The following is a 15,037-nucleotide window of genomic DNA, read 5'->3' as shown; positions in this document are numbered from 1 at the left end:
TACAGACAACAAGCTGCCACTTGAAGTAACAGTAGTTCAGAGGAGTGGTTCTCAACCTGTATGTCGGGAGTCCCCAGATGACAGTGAATAAGAGACAATTTAAGGACTTAATGCCTAAAAAAAAAATCAAAGAAAGAAAAGAAAAAGACCATTACTGCATCAAAAGTAATCAACAAACTATACTATAAAAACTGGTCAAACGTTGACCAAATTGTCAAATAATATAAGAAAGAGGCAAACATTTTGGAAAATAGCTGATCTACAAGCTCACAACGCCTCACAGCGCGCAAGCTTGTAGATCTGCTATTCGGCTATTTATCTGTGGAACCGAATCAAACAAAATTGAATGTCTCAACTCCTACATTCCAAGTGTTTGTCAGGGTCGGGGGGTCCCCAGTTCACATATGATTATTTTGGGGGTTGTGGCCTGAAAAGGTTGAGATCCACTGGTTCAGAGGATGGGGGGTCAGTCAGTCAGTCAGTCCTGTGAGGTGATGATGGTCATTTTCGTCACCGGACAGGAAGTTGTTCTCACCCGTGTTTCTCTCTCTCTGCGTTGCCTCCTCTCAGCGTGGACGGAGTCAACTGCACCAAACAGAACGCTTCGGCCCGCGCTTGGAGCGAGTTTGACTGGTAAGAAGCACATGCTGTACAGGGCGTCTAATTAACCCATTAAGACCGGGAAAGCATCTGTGTATTTTTTTATTTTTAGCTATATATATCGTCTCTGTCGGGGTGGAAACTTCATATGTCCAAAACTGTTATTTTTCAGCATTCAAATTCAAAAGTATCAAAAGAAGCTCGAAACGCATCGTTTCGTGCCGCGCTTTGAGCTTGTAGATCTGTTACTTTGGATGCCTTTGTGTGACGCTGTATCATGATGAAGAAGGGCGTACATTTACGACAAGAAAAAACCCCACCAAATGTTAAAATATGGAGATAAGATTTAGAACACGGCCCGGACGGCTGGCGCAGCGGTCCGGGCACCTAGGCTGCTGACAGCGTGTCGCGGGTTCAAATCCCGATCCCGACGACCTTTGCTGCGTGTCACTCCCCATCTCTCTCTCCCCCCATTTCCTGTCAGTCTACTGTATTCTATCAAATAAAGGCAGAAAAAGCCCCAAAATTTTTTTTCTGAAAAAGAAAAAGAAAAAAAGATTTAGAACACATTTGTAGAAACAGCCGCAGCTCTTAATGGGTTAAGAGTGATCACAATGGCCTGGAAGTATAAAGGTCAGGGAGCCGTGCGTCCAGGGGGACCGCAGCGCTGCCAGCACCGGACCCGCTCCAGACATTGTGTAACACAATCAATTGGAACTTGACTTAACCGATGCTTCACAATGCTGTATATTGGACATTACAGTTCCACGTTCATTTGTCACCGTGCCACTTGTATGGATTATTTGCCAACATAATACGCTGTTGTGCCTGCGTAGCCTAATCAACGGCCGGTCCAGTTTAGACAAAAGCATGTCGTTGCTGACGGCTGGAAACCTTGTATGTCCAAAACTGTTCCTTTTTATAAGACCTGAGGCTGATCCTACAAATGCCTTCTAAATCAGCAGTTCAAAAATAACAGATGTACAAGCTCGCAGCGCGTCACGAATGTGAGCCTGTATACTTTTATATATATTTTTAAAATTAGTTTTTGACTTTTTGACTTTATTGATATATTTTTTCAAGTTAAGATAAGACAGGAAAGAGGGAGAGAGAGGGTCAGAGACGCGCAGCAAAGGTTGTCAGGAATGGGACTCGAACCCGCGCTGCGCTGTCAGGCTGCTTATGAGCCTAGGTGCCCGGACCACAAGGCCAGCGATACGGTCCGAGCCTGTATACTTTATCTGCTATTTTTTAATAGCCAATGCAAAAATCTTGAATGACACAGATGCTTTCCCGGTTTTAATGGATTCATCATTAATGTAAAACATTATATTAACATATATATTTTTTGGGGGAAAGTAGCCGATCTACAAGCTCACAACGTGTGAGCTTGTAGATCGGCTATTTTCCCTGCCTTTGTGCGACGCTCTTCTATGATGAAGTTTACGAGAGAAAAAAAATATGGAGATGCGAGCGTGCACAGCAACGATGTAATACACAGCAGTGGAGTGATAGATAGAGAGAGAGAGAAAGAAAGAAAGGGGGATAGCTGGGGGGGGGGTGGTGGGAAGAGGAGGATTAAGGGAGTGTTAGGGGGTCCTGGGGTTGTGCCATAGGCTTGCTTAGGGACCTATTGATCTAATTGGAGGCTGGTGACACTGGCTAAGCTCTGGCTCCAAATGAATAAGGGCCATGACAGAGTGAGCTCAGTAAAGGGATTGGCCGCCTCCTGTTCCACTCAGCAGACTCATAGGAGCGAATCGGCAGCACAGGCAGCCAAGCAGCCATGATAAGCCCTAGGGTGCCTGGGGCTGGGAAAAAAGACAGAAATAAAGAAATAAAAGAAAGAAAATAAAAAGACCTTTCTCTCACAACAATGCTGTAATTTTTGCTCTTCTCTTACGACACGAGCACGCTGGCAGCTGCAGCTATACGCTTCCTTGCCTGTAAACAGCGCAATTAAACGTAATGCAGTGAACATGAGTTGTGATTATGGCGCACATAGTGCATCTCCGTGATGGAGGAAGACGGCAAAATATGTCTTCTTTATTGGTCCCTGTGCGATTTATGCCTCTCATTATCGCTATGTCTTTTCCTCCCCTCATGTTCTTTCTGTCTCTCTTTTTCTTCCCTCTTTGTTCTTTCTATATGTCCCATCATCTCCTCTCTCTCTCTCTCTCTCTCTCTCTCTCTCTCTCTCTCTCTCTCTCTCTCTCTCTCTCTCTCTCTCTCTATCTCTCTCTCTCTTTCTCTCTCTCTCCCTCTCTCTCTGTGTGGTTTGTGTAGGAAACTGATAATCTGGGTGGATAGGCCTCTGCCCCTCTGGGCCCTGCAGGTCAGACACTGAGCCAGCAGCACACGCTTGTGTAAACATGCCTGCAGTCTGTTTACATGTGCTGCCTTACACACATTCACGCTTTCAGTAAACACACACACACACACACACACACACACACACACACACACACACACACACACACACACACACACACACACACACACACACACACACACACACACACACACACACACACAAGCATACAGCATTATTCTATACTGTTTACTTACTCCTGGGAGGCTGCATTTTATGTATGATAGGTGACATAGACTAGAGTACCAGAGTCCTGACGTCACTCGTTCATCCCCTTGGTCGCGGAAGTAATTTCTCATCCTAGAATCGTGTCATATAAGAATTGTGGTCCAAAAATAAACAAATTGTCCCGGCGACATTGTCAGGGAGGTGGCTCTGTATCGTTTACGATAGCCAGTCACTCATATTTGATACAGTCTGTTTCTGGCGAAAATGTCATTAATTCGGTGGCCGTAACGTTAAAGTTTTCTCGCCGTCAGTTGATGCTTCATATCATATGATAACAATGTCAAACCGCCGGGCTCATTTGTTTATTTTTGGAACACAGTTCTTATATGACGCGATATTAAACACATCTATGGGAATTCAGAATGGGGGAAACAAAAAACGTGACCCAGGTAGGATGCGTAAATTACGTCAGACTTCAATGCTCTATTATTATTATCATTATTATTATTATTATTACTACTACAGTACATCAAAAGTGATCATGTCTGGACAGCCGTCCCTCTGATATAGGCCTACAGTACACTGACCGTACTGCTTATTGTTTTGTAGTATGTCTTCATCGCCTTGTGACACAACATTGTGTCACACCGTGACAGCCTTGCCAGTTACATACACACTAACGCAGTTAATTGGGCTAATGTAAAATATGCATGATGTGAACATACACGGTACATCATTATCAGACTTAATTGTATCCTTCAACTTCTTGTTTATGCCCCAACATGACTGGATATACTGTACAGGTTTTGTAGCAATTGTAGAAATAATAGACCTTAATCGTTGAATATTTAAACATGTTCTAATCATGCATACTTTACATAACTCTTCCATAGTGCCCACTCTTCCTGTTACCCCGCCAAGACATATCCAGCTTCCACCACACAGTCCCTCTGGTTTATTGCTTCACTTAAACCCATTCCCTGGGATGATCAATCTTCAAAAGATCCACCCACACATGCCTCTATTTCTACTATACTGCCTCTAATTTCACCATGGTCGCACTGTGTCTTTTATCTCCCTACCCCCCACCCCCTCTCCACCCCACGCACACTTGTTCTTCATTCTGTTTCTACAGGTGCTTGTGGCTTTCATCAGCTTTTCAGAAACGATGTTACTGTTGTATCTCAGCTACAAGGTGAGTTAGCATAGCAGCAGCTCCTTGCCTCATAGGACAGGCTATACTGTACATTAACCACTTATGCTCTACAAATATATAGCGAAAATAGCAAATCTACAGGTTCACACGATGTGCCGCGATGTGACGTGTTGTGAGCTTGCAGATCTGCTATTTGTGTCCAAAAATGATACACTCAAGTAAAGCATGAGATACTCACACAATGAACTTTAAGTACAGTACTCGTAAGTAAATGTATTTGTTACTGTCCGCCATAGGGGTGTAGTCGTGGAGGGGTAGCGCACGTCTAAAAAATTGGATTTGGGTTCTTGGTCAATTAATTAACCACTCAGCATTCATATTCTGGGGTTTAACATTAGCCAAAAATAGCCGATTCTGGCGAAGAGGGAAAGTAAAAGTTAAGTTTGACTTAAGTAAAAGTATCAACACTACAATGTAGAAATACTCTGTTAAGTAAAACTCCGGAATTAAAAATGCACTTGGGTAAAAGTACAAAAGTATTGGCATCAAAATGTACTTAAAGTACCAAAAGTAAAAGTACTCATTATGCAGAATGTCCCATTTCACAAGTTTTCAAAAAACTATATATTTTGAAAATAGCAGATATACAAGCTCACAATGCGACGCATTGTGAGCTTGTAGATCGGCTATTTTCAAATGGCCGAAATGTATATAGAGGTGAAGTGGTTAATGTATGTTTTGTAATAATAATCAAAATCTACAAAGTAACTAGTAACTAAAGTTTTCAGATAATTGCAGTGGAGTAAAAGGACAATATTTGCCTATGAGATGTAGTGGAGTAGAAGTAAAAGTACTGAAATTTGGAAATAGTCCAGTAAAGTAGAAAATACCTCAAAACTGTACATAGTTACTTTACACCACTGTATATAGATGCGCTCCCCCACTTCTAAAAGTAGCACTATACGCCCACCACTGCTCACAGCACACTGTGCCTCGGTGAGGACACCGTTTGGGAACCCCCTGCTTTTAAACCTTTTATATATCCAGGGCAACACGTAGGCTGGGACCTCAGCATTTAGAGCTGATTGATTCCTGTGGCTTTGCACAGTGCCTGTCCTCCCACACCGGTCACACTCAGGTCAGTCTGAGAGCAGACTGCGGACACATGGGAGAAAAAAGAAAACAGGGGCTGCATACTGTACGTCCTAATTCACTGGTTCCCAAACTCTGGGTCGGGACCCATTTACATGGGTGGCGAGTAAATCAATATCCCTTAATGTTTTTGTTTCCTACATTTTATTATTGTTTAAAACTTTTTTTTTAATCCCCAAAAATGCAAAATCTTTCATGAATTAAAAACAAATTCAATGATTTTTCAAAGAATTTCATGAATAGATAAAATAAATTAGAAAACAATGCTTGAAAATAGCCGATCTACAAGCTCACAACACGTCGCATGGCCACGCGTTGTGAGCTTGTAGATCTTCTATTTTCACTAGTTTGGGTCCTGGGTAGACATCAAATTTCTCTTTTTGGGTCTCGAGCTAAAAAGTTTGGGAAACAGTGTCCTAATGGAATAGGGCGACTTTGCAAAGACTTAGCCATGTCACCTTTCTGTTGAAGGCAAGGAGCCCCCCCCCCCCCCCCCCCCCGCCTGCCACAGTGTAGAAACCAAACGATTTATCCCACTTCTCTGACCACCGGTCAAGATCTGTTATCTGGTAATCCCGGAAGGTCACCATGACAATTGAGTTCCCTGACCCCCCTCTCTCTGTGTGTGTGTGTGTGTGTGTGTGTGTGTGTGTGTGTGTGTGTGTGTGTGTGTGTGTGTGTGTGTGTGCGTGTGCGTGTGTGTGTGTGTGCGTGCGTGTGTGGGATATGTGTTTCCAGGGCAACGTTTGGGAGCAAGTGCTACGTGTCCCCTTCATCCTGGAGATGATCAGCGCCGTGCCCTTCATGATCACTGTGAGTTCAGTACAGGGTTCAGGAGAGACATTACACCAGTGGTTCTCAAACGCTTCCGTGTCAAGGACCCCATCTGAAAATACTTTGTGCCAGGGGCCCCCGTACAAGTTGGTCAAGTTGGGATAAATGTATTTATCCCAGTCATTAACAACCCGTACCTCACACACAACCGCTCTTATTTCTATATAAACCATGAAGGGGTTACTACTGGGTATCAGAAAGACGTCCTTAAGCCATTTAAACCGGGAACGCATCTGTGTGTAACCACTTAAACCATTATTTTATACTTTGGGATATTCAAAAATAGCAGATCTACAAGCTCATAGTGCGGCACAGAGTGTCGCGCTATGAGCTTGTAGATCTGCTATTTTTTTAATAGCCAAATACATCTAAAATGACAAAATGCGTTCCCGGATTGAATGGGTTAAAGTAGTGGGGAATTGGAATTCAACGCCCACAAACATTAGAGATTCCCTGAATCTCTAATGTTTGTGGGCGTTGTAATAGAAATGTTTTAATTATTTCTGAACTATCTACTCGTATTTGGACCAAAGAGTTAGAGTGTTAGCTTCACAGCAGGGGTCTTTTCACAGCTCCCGTTGCTGTCTTCAACAATTGTTCCAAGGTCTATTTCTACTACACTATTTATTCTCTTTTGGCTGATCCAGCATTACCAGTGACGGTGTCCATAAGTGTAAGAAGCCTGTACGTCTTAGTATGGATGCTCTTAACTTAACCAGTCAGCATTTTTGTACTGTCACTTAGTGCAGTGGTTCTCAACCTTTTCAGGCCCCCCAAAATTGCACTGGGGACCCCCTACCCTGACAAGCACTTGGAATTGTAGGAGTTGAGGCATTACATTGAGTTTGACTCGGTTCCACAGATAAATATTGTGAAAATAGCTGATCTACAAGCTCACAACGTTAGGGTTAGTTTGCCTCTTTCTTATATTATTTGGCAATTTGGCCAATGTATGACCAGTTTTTATAGTATAGTTTGTTTATTATTTTTGACCCAGTAATGGTCTTTTTTCATTTCATTTCTTTTCTTTTTTAGGGGGGTATTAAAAAGGTTTTAAAAGTCCTAAAATTCTGTCTTTTCTGTCTGAATCTTCCTCAATAAATTGTCAACACTTCTGGATATTAATGTTTTTTCCAAAACAGCGTTGCATTGTTTAAAACCAGTCTCAAGCGTTGGCTATAAAGTCAGCTCAAATGCCTCACCCTCAGTGATTGCCTTCTTTGTATTGTTTTTTATTATGTTTGTCATATTGATTATGTCAGCTCACACTGATGGACTGTTTGTATTGTGAGCCTTTTATTGTAATTTTTAAGTGGATTCAATGTGTTGTGATTGTTCATTGTCTACCTACCCAGGGAAAATATATGCAAATGAGCTACTAGCTAACTCTGATGCAATTACTTTTAATTGTGCGCTGTCACTGTAATAATAAACAATACGATGAAAATGAAATTAAATGTGGGTTGTAAAAAGCTTTCCTTCTGCTCTTGTTTGCAGGTGATTTTGCCCTCCCTCAGAAATCTCTTCATACCTGTATTTCTCAACTGCTGGCTGGCCAAACATGCCTTGGAGAACATGATAGTGAGTGAGGCACCATTTCCAACAGATATTCCCTCTTTTTTCTTTTCTTTTTTTTCATTTTCATGGCCTCGTCTGTTTAGTGTTTTCCGGTGGCATGCAGGTGTCCCTCTGTGTCATTGCAATGTCCAATTTCTCTTCAATCACAGCGTTCACTCTGCCATACTTAAACAATTTAAACACTTATATATTTCATTGACAAGGGGTCCCCCCAGGGGACTATTGATTGATCGATTGATTGAATTCTTTATTGACCTTGATAGATTAGGAATTATATGCAATAATGCAATAATTAACCCAAGCTATCGTTCGGAACCAGAACCCTTGGCAAAATATAATTATAAAGGTTAGAGTTATAAAAAGGCATGTTTAAAAAGAAGACCCAACACGACTGGTTATAATAGGTGGTTATATTACAATTAACTTGGCACAAAATATGGAAGAGAGATGAGGCGGTACAAACAAAATCTAAAGCGATCCTTAGTCTGTAATAAAAATTCTCTTCTGCCTTCAATAGCCCCAAAATGCATGATATAAAGTGGTTTGTTTTAGAGTCTGGACCAAGGGGGAGTTGAACTGTTATCACAAGGAGCCATGATGACCTCGTCTGGGTGTCTTCAAAACCATCTCCTATGGTTCCCGGCAAATGTCTTTCAAGCAATCTACCAGAATGCTTGATTAGGCAATCTTGATAGCGGGTTTCCCGGAATCCACAACAATACAGTTCTCACCGATGTTAGTCTAAACCTCCAGGTTCTTGGCCAGACAGTATTCTATTGTTTAACCCATTAAGAATAACTGTGTCATTTTTAGATTTGAGCTAAAAAGCCTTATTTTACACTTTGGGCTATTCAAAAATAGCAGATATACAAGCTCATAGCGCGGCACCGAGTGCCGCGCTACGAGCTTGTAGATCTGCTATTTTTGAAAAATCGTGAAAATGTGTGCAAATCTTCTGAATATATATATTTTTAAAGCGAACATTTTTAACTCAAATCTTTGCTTCTGGGGGTCACTGGAACACAATATTTTGATGGGGGTCCGTGGCCAAAAATATAATTTTGGGGGTCCTTGACATGAAAAAGATTGAGCACCACTTTGATATAGAAACATACGTTTTTCAGAATACTGTTGGGATTTAGGAGAAGTGTAGAATCGGCTTCAGGTCTTAATGGGTTAAAGTTCATGGCTGCATACTGGGGTTGTATGCAGTCTGGCATAGAAATCACTCTGTGGCCTTTTAGGTATGTACATGACTGTTAAAACACAATACAATATATGTATATGTCCTATACAATAAAATCATTGATGAATAGATATGAAAAAATCAGACATAATCACATGTACAAGTGAAAACACAGTCAAAAGGATAAACACAAAAAAGCTGGAAAGCTTATTTCCAGTGTGGTCCTTTCCAACACTACAATATCGTTGTCGTCGGGCAGAAACCTCTTACTGTATCTCCATATTTTAAAGGGGTATTTCACTTTCAAACATTTTTGGGGGTCATTTTAACATCTACTCTACATCGTGTTTTTTCAATTACTTTTTTCATTTATGTTTTATAATTTTTTGGAAAATGAAAAAAATGTAATACAGTAAAAAATGTAATAAAATGAATGAAAAAAGCAATTGAAAAGACACGGCCCCCTCAAGGACAATATCAGTCACCAGAACCAAGGACGGGTGTTTTCGATGAATCTATCATGGTTAAAATTGTTATGGGTTATGTCTGTTAAAATGAATATAAAATATCCAAATACTGAATCAAGCAACTTCAAAAAAACTGTCTTGGGTGAAACACAAAAGCCAGAGTAGATGTTAAAATGACCCCAAATATGTTTGAAAGTGAAATATACCTTTAACTTTTTGTGTTTTTTTGTAAATTAACATCAAAATAAGCATCAAAAGTAGCAGATCTTGTAGATCTGCTACTTTTGCTATTTTTGAATTCGAATCCTGAAAAGTCACCGTTTTGGACATATGAGGTTTCCACCCGACAGAGACGATATACAGTACCTGGTCCCACATCTCTTCCTAGAGCCAATGTAGATTAGATCGGCTATTTTCGCGGAATGTTCGCCCCCCAGAATAGGGATGCAAAGTTCATGTGGTTAACTCAGCAGCAAAACAACTGAAAATTCTCTCAAACTCCATCTGTTGGCCTTTGTTTTGTCTTTCACATCCAAAAAGATTTAAATATCATGGTCTAGTAAATGTATGACCTTTGTTTATGTATTTCGCCCTCAAATCGGTATACAAAATTGCTCTACTTTTATTGTATACTTCTTACTGTGTTCTTCTTTTAACCCATTAAAACCGGGAAAGCATGCGTGTCATTTTAGATTCTAGCGTTGGCTATTAAGAAATAGCAGATATACAAGCTCACAGCGCGTCACTTCGTGCCGCGCTGCGAGCTTGTACATCTGCTATTTTTTAACTGTGAAAGTGTTTTTTTTGTTTAGAAGGCATTTGTAGAATCGGCCTCGGGGTTAAGAAAACAACATATTTATTAGCTTTTTTTCTCCCCTCCCCCCCTCCCTCCCTCTCTCTCTCTCCCTATCTCTATCTGTAAGAATGACTTTCACAGAGCGATCCAGAGGACCCATTCAGCCATGTTCAATCAAGTAGTGATTCTCATCAGCACACTGGTCTGCCTCATGTTCACATGGTAGGTAGAGAAGCTCTTGTTCAAAATTGTAGATTTTTCCCTGGCGCCGCTGCTGCCAGGGAAGTAGAGTGAGAGGAGTGAATGAGAGACTACTGTACCGTACATAGATGGGAGGCAAGGGTGCATGAATTATTGTAACAACTATTGATAGAGAGAGGGGAGCCGATCTACAAGCTCATAATGCGGGACGCATGCAAAATCAGGCCGAGCGGATGCAGAGAGGGAAGAGCCAAGATTACCCTACAGACCCATGGTGCGTGTATGGCGGGAATGGTGAAATAATGAACTCATGTGGTTTTAGTGTTGGTCGTCAGAGAAAGGTGGCAGTGCAGCGCAGTGCCGGACAGAGATGCCCACGAGTCTCTGAGCTCGAGTCCAAGTCGAGAGTTTTTTCGTTGTTTTTTATAATTATTTATTTATACAATGAGCGTTTAACGAGACAGCAGCGCAACATGGAACACCCGACTTTACGATCCTATAAAAAAAGCAAAAGCTAAGTTAAACAAAGTTAGATGAGCTGAGCTGCTGAGCTAAACTTGTTTCTTTAATTGCAAAGTTTGTATAATTAAACGTTATGATGAAAGCCCCCACACAGAGATGTTAACATTGCAGAGACTGAGGCCGCGCGCACCGCCGATTACGTTGCGCAAGACAAGGAAAGGACAATGGTGTCGGGTAAACCGAGTCTAAGTCGAGTCTCGTGTATGGGCGACTCGTCTCAAAATCGTACAGTGTGTATGCCCAGCTTTATGAAAAGCTGTTTTGTAGTCTGCCAGCCTTGACGTTTGTTTTCACATCAACCGGCTGCCAAACGATCACATAGTCATTTGGCAGTCATCAACAGCTGTTGGCAAAAGAACATTGTAGCAGTTTGCCTGCCACACGTGGCTTTGCTCCTGCAGCAGCGACACAGGTAGACGCTATACCAACACACATTTATTGCAGAGAGGGCAAGATGCTACAAGCCAGAGCAGATGGAAATATTGCTGTCATATATCAGAGGCTCTCTCCTGAGTGTGCGTGGGGATGCTTGATTTATTCTGATGTGCATCGATTATTATGCACAACAGGTGTGTCGTCACACTAGCCCAGAATCCCAATTTGTTTGACTCAAAAGCTATAGGCTCTCTGGAGGAAAAGCCATGGGGTCACCAAAATCACTAGGGTTCATTCTGCAATCAGATTATGAGATATGAGTTGACATTTTGGCCTGTAGAGTGGCACTAGAGGAAAGGTCACGGGGCCACTCAAATCGTTAGGGTTCATCGTCCAGGGAGAGTTGTGCTCAGCATGTTTCATAGCAATCCACCCATTAGATTTTGAGATATCTTGTGTGCAAGTAGAAATGTTTTCCTCCTGATCGAGCGAAGAGATGTGGTGTGCACCAAGAACATTTGCATGCAGAGGTGCTTTCCATTGATTTACAAGGGGTGTTAACGATACGTTGGATAACTGTCTGACTGACCTGAAATTCCAGTCCGATGCCCGTGAGAAAAGGGCTGGGAGGATAAGAGCACGATGTGCCCGGGGCAAAGACAGACTAGGCGATGGCGGGGATGGTTGGCTGGTTTGAGCATGAATGAAAAGCTAATGGATGGGTGTCAGAGAGAGATATCGTGGTCTGAAATGGCAAAAGAAAAAGCACTAAGCTGCCTCAAAGGAGGTGAGACGTGTTCACTGTGTCTGGATGTAAGAGCTGCAGATTAGCCAGTAGGGTCCTAGAGACAGAAGAAGCATGAATGAAACGGTTTGACCTTTTCCTGACCGACAGTCTGTGTGTTGACTCATCTTACACTTAAATGCTGGGTAAACACCCACACCGATACGTGGGCATACGGTGCATAGTATACACACATTGGCTCTCCCTCTCGCGCGCATGCACACACACACTCACACACTCACTCACTCACGCACGAACGCACGTACGCACAAGAAAGCAGTCTTACATAAGGGCACTCAGTGTCTCGGACTGAATGTCCATCACCCACATCAGTGCACACGCACGCACACGCACACGCACACGCACACGCACACGCACACGCACACGCACACGCACACGCACACGCACACACACACACACACACACACACAGAGATAAAGCACTACTATCCATCAATATCCATTATTCATGGACACTTACTTCCTCTATTAACCCAAAACTCTTTTATTTCCTTATGCACCTCTGCCTCTCTCATCCCTTCCTCCACCACCTGCATCTTGGCCATCCTTGGTACCCCCCCCCTTCCCCCCTCCTCTCCCCTCCCCCCATCAGTATCTGTGGCATCCAGCATCTGGAGCGAGCGGGTAACAACCTGACCCTGTTCGACTCGCTCTACTTCTGCGTGGTCACCTTTTCCACGGTGGGCTTCGGAGACGTCACCCCCAAGATCTGGCCCTCGCAGCTCCTGGTGGTCATCATGATCTTTGTGGCTCTCATCGTGCTTCCAATCCAGGTGACGTGGCGAACGAGAATGGCCGACGTTTAACATTATTTGAATGCAGTGGTGTAAAGTAACTAAGTACATTTACTCAAGTACTGTACTTAAGTGCAATTTTTGGGGTATTTTTACCTTTACTTTAATTCTACTCCACTACATCTCAGAGGAAAATATTGTACTTTTACTCCACTACAATTATTTGAAAACTTTAGTTACTAGTTATTTTGTAGATTTATATTTATATTACAAAACGTGCATTAACCACTTATACATTTCGGCCATTTGAAAATAGCCGATCTGCAAGCTCACAATGCGTCGCGATGCGACGCATTGTGAGCTTGTAGATCTGCTATTTTCAAAAGATTTTAAAACATTTTATACATATGAAAACCTGTGATATATTGGTCCTTGCAAGCAAGGACCACCCGAAATGATATATATTTTGCCCGCCGACCCCCATCTCAAAATTTGTTGTTCCCCCCCCAGAAGCAAAGATTTTAAGTTAAAAATGTTTGCTTTAAAAATATGTACAGTATATTCTAAAGATTTGCACAAATTTTCAAGATTTAGCCGCACTATGAGCTTGTATAGCTGCTATTTTTGAATAGCCAAAGCATTAAAATAATGCTTTAAGTGGTGATGCGTTCCCGGTTTAAAATGGGTTAAGTGGTTAAGACATGGTGCGCCTCACTTCCACTCCGCCAGACTTAATTTTCGACAAATAAACATTAGAGTCTCATCTCTGCAAGTTCAACTCCGCGGGTCCATTTCCACATCGTTTCACTGCACCATGGAGAGAGCATCATGACTCTGGGAACGGCGTTTTGCACACGAACATGATTATCCAGTTGAAATGCAATCATTCTGGCTGACATTCACTCAGACTTGCTGGGTCTGTCTGCGTTCCCTGCGTTCCTGTGTTTCCTGATGAGACAATATGAATAATATTGCCTCATCTGCGTGCACGTCGTGAAGGGAAGCTCTCTGATGGAGCTCGAAGGGCTGAAAACCTGAATGTTTTTGTTTGTTCTTGTTTTTCTCTCTCTCTGCCGCAGTTTAGAACATTCCTGTGAGATCTTAAATGGTAGAGTCATGAATATTTTTTTTTAATGAGACAGGAAACTGAGAGAAGGGAGTCAAGGTTTAAGGTGGTCTTTATTGTTACGAGACAAAGATATGGCTCGCAACTCACTTTTGTGCTCCAGGTTTTATTCAAACAAAACAGCTGATGAGACGACGTTTCGACCCTTTCGGTCTTTTTCAAGTATAAACAAGAAAGCAGGAAATTACCTATTTTTATACAGAAATTAATGATTTTGGTTACCAGCCCCACCTGGTGATCAGGGGCGGTACCAAGACTTAATAAACATTTTATCAAAAGACAACAATTCATCTTTTACATTTTACAAAATATTTTTAGAACATTTCCTGATTTTTTTCCAGTTATTTAGAAAAAATACTTTAGTAACGATACAAGTATTACGTTTTTTATTGTTACATCTTGTGATGACAACAGGTAAAGTTGGCCGTAAATCAATGACAGTTGATCACATCACCAATATATCCATCACCAAACTAGGTAGATATGTTTAATTAAGCTGTACTTAGTTACTTTACACCACTGGTCTTCACAAATAACACAAATCAAGCAAAGTGCATGGTAAAAATAAAAGCAGTGCAGTCAAGAGAACTAAGAACATGGAAGAGATGGTAGACAGCAGAGTCTTGCTGTCTAATTCCTCAAAGCATAAAAAGGAAGAAAAAATGGTCTACGTAGTTTAGTCTAATTTCTAGTGGAAGTTTATTCCACATCATGTGGAGCCCTTGCGGGAAAATGCCCCGTCGTTGCCTTCTGTTACGAGCCTTGTCCTATCCAATACATAGTTCAGTGATGAAAAAATGTATTAAACAAACGTAAAACGTCTATTTTACGGAGCCGACAACGAGAAAAAGCTGACTCAAAAAGACAAGGTGAACTTTGCATCGCCAACATGCTGCATGACGCCCACTACCCATCTTTCATCCTTAAGCCATTAAGGCCTGAGGCAGATTCTACAAAATGTCTTCTA

The 15,037-nt window shown here is 41.9% G+C and overlaps 1 protein-coding gene across 4 annotated transcripts in view; it reads left to right on the top strand.

The window, feature by feature from the left end:
* Window positions 1–15,037, top strand: part of kcnt2b (potassium sodium-activated channel subfamily T member 2b) — an 85,263-nt gene that overhangs the window by 26,297 nt on the left and 43,929 nt on the right. For all 4 annotated transcript variants that reach the window (XM_080446709.1, XM_080446708.1, XM_080446707.1 and 1 more), the window contains exons 4-10: window positions 571–633; window positions 2,887–2,935; window positions 4,275–4,334; window positions 6,186–6,260; window positions 7,779–7,862; window positions 10,436–10,530; window positions 12,803–12,983. In XM_080446709.1, the coding sequence (XP_080302835.1) occupies window positions 571–633; window positions 2,887–2,935; window positions 4,275–4,334; window positions 6,186–6,260; window positions 7,779–7,862; window positions 10,436–10,530; window positions 12,803–12,983 (607 nt within the window). The remainder of the gene's footprint in view (window positions 1–570; window positions 634–2,886; window positions 2,936–4,274; window positions 4,335–6,185; window positions 6,261–7,778; window positions 7,863–10,435; window positions 10,531–12,802; window positions 12,984–15,037) is intronic.

This window comes from Gymnoscopelus braueri (assembly GCF_963280865.1).
Source record: "Gymnoscopelus braueri genome assembly, chromosome: 13".
NCBI classification, from domain to species: Eukaryota; Metazoa; Chordata; class Actinopteri; order Myctophiformes; family Myctophidae; genus Gymnoscopelus; species Gymnoscopelus braueri.
The sequence above is the reverse complement of the archived record's forward strand: the minus strand, read 5'-3'. Positions and strand labels throughout refer to the sequence as shown.